The sequence below is a fragment of the Hemitrygon akajei genome, chromosome 9 (genome assembly GCF_048418815.1).
Source record: "Hemitrygon akajei chromosome 9, sHemAka1.3, whole genome shotgun sequence".
NCBI lineage: Eukaryota > Metazoa > Chordata > Chondrichthyes > Myliobatiformes > Dasyatidae > Hemitrygon > Hemitrygon akajei.
The window spans coordinates 6,920,953-6,926,952 of NC_133132.1; the positions used below are offsets into that span (position 1 = coordinate 6,920,953).

Consider the following 6,000-nt stretch of genomic DNA (forward strand, 5'->3'; position numbering starts at 1 on the left):
GTGTCACAGTGAGGGGTGTGGGGTGTGTCGGTGTCACGGTGATGGGTGTGGGGTGTGTCGGTGTCACAGTGAGGGGTGTGGGGTGTGTCGGTGTCACGGTGATGGGGTGTGGGGTGTGTCGGTGTCACAGTGATGGGGTGTGGGGAGTGTCGGTGTCACAGTGAGGGGAGTGGGGTGTGTCGGTGTCACGGTGATGGGTTGTGGGGTGTGTCGGTGTCACAGTGATGGGTGTGGGGTGTGTCGGTGTCACAGTGAGGGGTGAGGGGTGTGTCGGTGTCACAGTGAGGGGTGTGGGGTGTGTCGGTGTCACAGTGAGGGGTGAGGGGTGTGTCGGTGTCACAGTGAGGGGTGTGGGGTGTGTCAGTGTCACAGTGAGGGGTGAGGGGTGTGTCGGTGTCACAGTGATGGGTTGTGGGGTGTGTCGGTGTTACAGTGTGGGGTGTGGGGTGTGTCGGTGTCACGGTGAGGGGTGTGGGGTGTGTCAGTGTCACAGTGAGGGGTGAGGGGTGTGGGGTGAGTCGGTGTCACGGTGAGGGGTGTGGGGTGTGTCAGTGTCACAGTGAGGGGTGAGGGGTGTGTCAGTGTCACAGTGAGGGGTGTGGGGTGTGTCAGTGTCATGGTGAGGGGTGAGGGGTGTGTCAGTGTCACAGTGAGGGGTGTGGGGTGTGTCAGTGTCATGGTGAGGGGTGAGGGGTGTGTCAGTGTCACAGTGAGGGTTGTGGGGAGTGTCGGTGTCACAGTGAGGGGTGAGGGGTGTGGGGTGAGTCGGTGTCACGGTGAGGGGTGTGGGGTGTGTCAGTGTCACAGTGAGGGGTGAGGGGTGTGTCAGTGTCACAGTGAGGGGTGTGGGGTGTGTCGGTGTCACAGTGAGGGGTGTGGGGTGTGTCAGTGTCACAGTGATGGGTTGTGGGGTGTGTCGGTGTCACGGTGAGGGGTGTGGGGTGTGTCGATGTCACGGTGATGGGGTGTGGGGTGTGTCAGTGTCATGGTGATGGGTTGTGGGGTGTGTCAGTGTCACAGTGAGGGGTGTGGGGTGTGTCGGTGTTACAGTGAGGGGTGTGGGGTGTGTCGGTGTCACGGTGATGGGGTGTGGGGTGTGTCAGTGTCACAGTGAGGGGTGAGGGGTGAGGGGTGTGTCGGTGTCACAGTGAGGGGTGTGGGGTGTGTCGGTGTCACGGTGATGGGGTGTGGGGTGTGTCGGTGTCACAGTGAGGGGTGAGGGGTGTGTCAGTGTCACAGTGAGGGGTGTGGGGTGTGTCGGTGTCACGGTGATGGGTGTGGGGAGTGTCAGTGTCACAGTGAGGGGTGAGGGGAGTGTCGGTGTCACGGTGATGGGGTGTGGGGTGTGTCGGTGTCACGGTGTGGGGTGTGGGGTGTGTCGGTGTCACAGTGAGGGGTGTGGGGTGTGTCATTGTCACGGTGATGGTGAGGGGTGTGTCGGTGTCACACTGAGGGGTGTGGGGAGTGTCAGTGTCACAGTGAGGGGTGAGGGGTGTGTCGGTGTCACACTGAGGGGTGTGGGGAGTGTCAGTGTCACAGTGAGGGGTGTGGGGTGTGTCGGTGTCACACTGAGGGGTGTGGGGAGTGTCGGTGTCACAGTGAGGGGTGAGGGGAGTGTCGGTGTCACACTGAGGGGTGAGGGGAGTGTCGGTGTCACAGTGAGGGGTGTGGGATGTGTCGGTGTCACGGTGAGGGGTGTGGGGTGTGTCGGTGTCACGGTGATGGGGTGTGTCGGTGTCACAGTGATGGGGTGTGTCGGTGTCACGGTGAGGGGTGTGGGGTGTGTCGGTGTCACGGTGAGGGGTGTGGGGTGTGTCGGTGTCACGGTGATGGGGTGTGTCGGTGTCACAGTGATGGGGTGTGTCGGTGTCACGGTGAGGGGTGTGGGGTGTGTCGGTGTCACGGTGAGGGGTGTGTCGGTGTCACAGTGTGGGGTGAGGGGTGAGGGGTGTGTCAGTGTCACAGTGAGGGGTGTGGGGAGTGTCGGTGTCACGGTGATGGGGTGTGGGGAGTGTCGGTGTCACGGTGATGGGGTGTGGGGAGTGTCGGTGTCACGGTGAGGGGTGTGGGGTGTGTCAGTGTCACAGTGAGGGGTGAGGGGTGTGTCAGTGTCACAGTGAGGGGTGAGGGGTGTGGGGTGTGTCAGTGTCACAGTGAGGGGTGTGGGGTGTGTCGGTGTCACAGTGAGGGGTGTGGGGAGTGTCAGTGTCACAGTGAGGGGTGTGGGGTGTGTCAGTGTCACAGTGAGGGGTGAGGGGTGAGGGGTGTGTCGGTGTCACAGTGAGGGGTGTGGGGTGAGTCGGTGTCACGGTGAGGGGTGTGGGGTGTGTCGGTGTCACAGTGATGGGGTGTGGGGTGTGTCAGTGTCACAGTGAGGGGTGTGGGGTGTGTCGATGTCACAGTGAGGGGTGTGGGGTGTGTCGGTGTCACAGTGATGGGGTGAGGGGTGTGTCAGTGTCACTGTGAGGGGTGAGGGGTGTGTCGGTGTCACAGTGAGGGGTGTGGGGTGTGTCGGTGTCACAGTGATGGGGTGTGGGGAGTGTCGGTGTCACAGTGATGGGGTGTGGGGAGTGTCGGTGTCACAGTGAGGGGTGTGGGGTGTGTCGGTGTCACGGTGATGGGTGTGGGGTGTGTCGGTGTCACAGTGAGGGGTGTGGGGTGTGTCGGTGTCACGGTGATGGGGTGTGGGGTGTGTCGGTGTCACAGTGATGGGGTGTGGGGAGTGTCGGTGTCACAGTGAGGGGAGTGGGGTGTGTCGGTGTCACGGTGATGGGTTGTGGGGTGTGTCGGTGTCACAGTGATGGGTGTGGGGTGTGTCGGTGTCACAGTGAGGGGTGAGGGGTGTGTCGGTGTCACAGTGAGGGGTGTGGGGTGTGTCGGTGTCACAGTGAGGGGTGAGGGGTGTGTCGGTGTCACAGTGAGGGGTGTGGGGTGTGTCAGTGTCACAGTGAGGGGTGAGGGGTGTGTCGGTGTCACAGTGAGGGGTGTGGGGTGTGTCAGTGTCACAGTGAGGGGTGAGGGGTGTGTCAGTGTCACGGTGAGGGGTGAGGGGTGTGTCAGTGTCACGGTGTGGGGTGTGGGGTGTGTCGGTGTCACAGTGAGGGGTGTGGGGTGTGTCGGTGTCACAGTGAGGGGTGAGGGGTGTGTCAGTGTCACGGTGATGGGTTGTGGGGTGTGTCGGTGTCACGGTGATGGGTGTGGGGTGTGTCAGTGTCACGGTGAGGGGTGTGGGGTGTGTCAGTGTCACGGTGATGGGTTGTGGGGTGTGTCAGTGTCACAGTGAGGGGTGAGGGGTGTCGGTGTCACAGTGAGGGGTGTGGGGTGTGTCGGTGTCACAGTGAGGGGTGAGGGGTGTGTCAGTGTCACGGTGAGGGGTGTGGGGTGTGTCGGTGTTACAGTGATGGGGTGTGGGGAGTGTCAGTGTCACGGTGATGGGGTGTGGGGTGTGTCGGTGTCACGGTGATGGGGTGTGGGGAGTGTCAGTGTCACAGTGAGGGGTGTGGGGTGTGTCGGTGTCACAGTGAGGGGTGTGGGGAGTGGGGAGTGTCGGTGTTACGGTGAGGGGTGAGGGGAGTGTCAGTGTCACAGTGAGGGGTGGGGGTGTGTCAGTGTCACGGTGAGAGGTGAGGGGTGTGTCGGTGTCACAGTGAGGGGTGAGGGGTGTGTCAGTGTCACGGTGAGGGGTGTGGGGTGTGTCAGTGTCACGGTGAGGGGTACAGGGTGTGTCTGAATCACAACGACCTCCACACCCCTCCAGCCCTCACCCCTCACTCCCTGACCTCCGCTGCAATTTCCCGTGGCATTTAATTCGGCCCCGCCCAGGCAACTCACTCACAATGGACTCTGTGGTGGAATGGTGAACATTGCCTGACATGCACCCAAAAGTGATCATCGCAGCCCAGGATCACCCTTGGGGGTAAACAGAGGAGTAACCGCTGGGAAGTAATCAGAGCTGACTAACCTTTTGAGGGTGAAGCGCATCCATCTGTCCGACTCCAAATTTTAAGGCCTCTATGATACGATGGTAAGTCAGCATCCTCCCCTCTCCCTCCAGGGACTTCGTGGTAAAATTATATCCTGTTGGAAATCATAAAAATTACAATTGGACACCATTATTTTACCATTTAGCAGTTCATTCTAAAGAGTGAATTGAATTGCTGTTCAGAATCCAGATCAGAATAAGTTTTATCATTCCTGACATATGTCATGAAATCTCTTGTCCTGCCGCATCAGTACAGCTCCATACATGAAACACGGCAGGAATCTCAACAAGTAATATATAAATGCTATATAAGCAGTGCAAACGGAGACTAAAATTAGTGTTATCGATTCATTGTCTATTGATAAACTTGATGGCGGAGGAGCAGAACATATTCCAAAAACATTGAGTGTGAGTCTTCCAGTCGCTGTGCCTTCCCCGACTGTAGCACGAGAAGGCATGTCCTTGGTGTCAATCAGCAACAGGTTTCTGCAAACCCAACCCCTCCAAGCTCTGAATTTCACAGCTGAGCCTCCCGTTCCGGGTCAGAATTTCCTCACAAGCTCACCGATACAGAGGAAGCTGCTCCCTCGACCTGCACAGCCTTTCTGCAAAAGGGATTAAGCCCACAGCACCAACTGCAGATTAGGTGCAGAGTGAAGTTGTTCTCACACCCCCTCCCATCGCAAACTCACAGGTAGGGATGGACGGAACCAACTACCACTCTTCCTTCTGGCCACCTCCAGGATCACCTGCTGAGGAGTGGTCCAAGGGGGCTGTGGGCGATTCGGGCACTGTGCTGGACTCCCGGTCCCACTGGGTACCGAGAGAGGGGAGACCGGAGCTGGACTCCCGGTCCCACTGGGTACCGAGAGAGGGGAGACCGGAGCTGGACTCCCGGTCCCACTGGGTAGTGAGAGAGGGGAGACCGGAGCTAGACTCCCGGTCCCACTGGGTACCGAGGGAGGGGAGACCGGAGCTGGACTCCCGGTCCCACTGGGTAGCGAGGGAGGGGAGACGGGAGCTGGGCTCCCGGTCCCACTGGGTAGCGAGGGAGGGGAGACGGGAGCTGGGCTCCCGGTCCCACTGGGTAGCGAGGGAGGGGAGACGGGAGCTGGACTCCCGGTCCCACTGGGTACGGAGAGAGGGGAGACCGGAGCTGGACTCCCGGTCCCACTGGGTACCGAGGGAGGGGAGACCGGAGCTGGACTCCCGGTCCCACTGGGTACCGAGAGAGGGGAGACCGGAGCTGGACTCCCGGTCCCACTGGGTAGTGAGAGAGGGGAGACCGGAGCTGGACTCCCGGTCCCACTGGGTACCGAGGGAGGGGAGACCGGAGCTGGACTCCCGGTCCCACTGGGTAGCGAGGGAGGGGAGACGGGAGCTGGGCTCCCGGTCCCACTGGGTAGCGAGGGAGGGGAGACGGGAGCTGGGCTCCCGGTCCCACTGGGTAGCGAGGGAGGGGAGACGGGAGCTGGACTCCCGGTCCCACTGGGTACGGAGAGAGGGGAGACCGGAGCTGGACTCCCGGTCCCACTGGGTACCGAGGGAGGGCAGACCGGAGCTGGACTCCCGGTCCCACTGGGTACCGAGGGATGGGAGACCGGAGCTGGACTCCCGGTCCCACTGGGTACCGAGGGAGGGGAGACCGGAGCTGGACTCCCGGTCCCACTGGGTACCGAGGGAGGGGAGACGGGAGCTGGACTCCCGGTCCCACTGGGTACGGAGAGAGGGAAGACCGGAGCTGGACTCCCGGTCCCACTAGGTACCAAGGGAGGGGAGACCGGAGCTGGACTCCCGGTCCCTCTGGGTACCGAGGGAGGGGAGACGGGAGCTGGACTCCCGGTCCCACTGGGTACCGAGGGAGGGGAGACGGGAGCTGGACTCCCGGTCCCACTGGGTACCGAGGGAGGGGAGACCGGAGCTGAACTCTCGGTCCCCAATGCGTACTGAGAGAGGGGAGACCGGAGCTGGACTCCCGGTCCCACTGGGTACCGAGGGAGGGGAGACGGGAGCTGGAC

The 6,000-nt window shown here is 61.3% G+C and overlaps 1 protein-coding gene across 1 annotated transcript in view; it reads right to left on the reverse strand.

Annotated features, from left to right (window-relative positions):
* LOC140732866 (glutathione hydrolase 5 proenzyme-like) overlaps window positions 1-6,000 on the reverse strand; it is a 255,965-nt gene that overhangs the window by 37,403 nt on the left and 212,562 nt on the right. Inside the window, exon 8 of the mRNA XM_073055495.1 lies at window positions 3,962-4,077. Coding sequence (XP_072911596.1) covers window positions 3,962-4,077 — 116 coding nt within the window. The remainder of the gene's footprint in view (window positions 1-3,961; window positions 4,078-6,000) is intronic.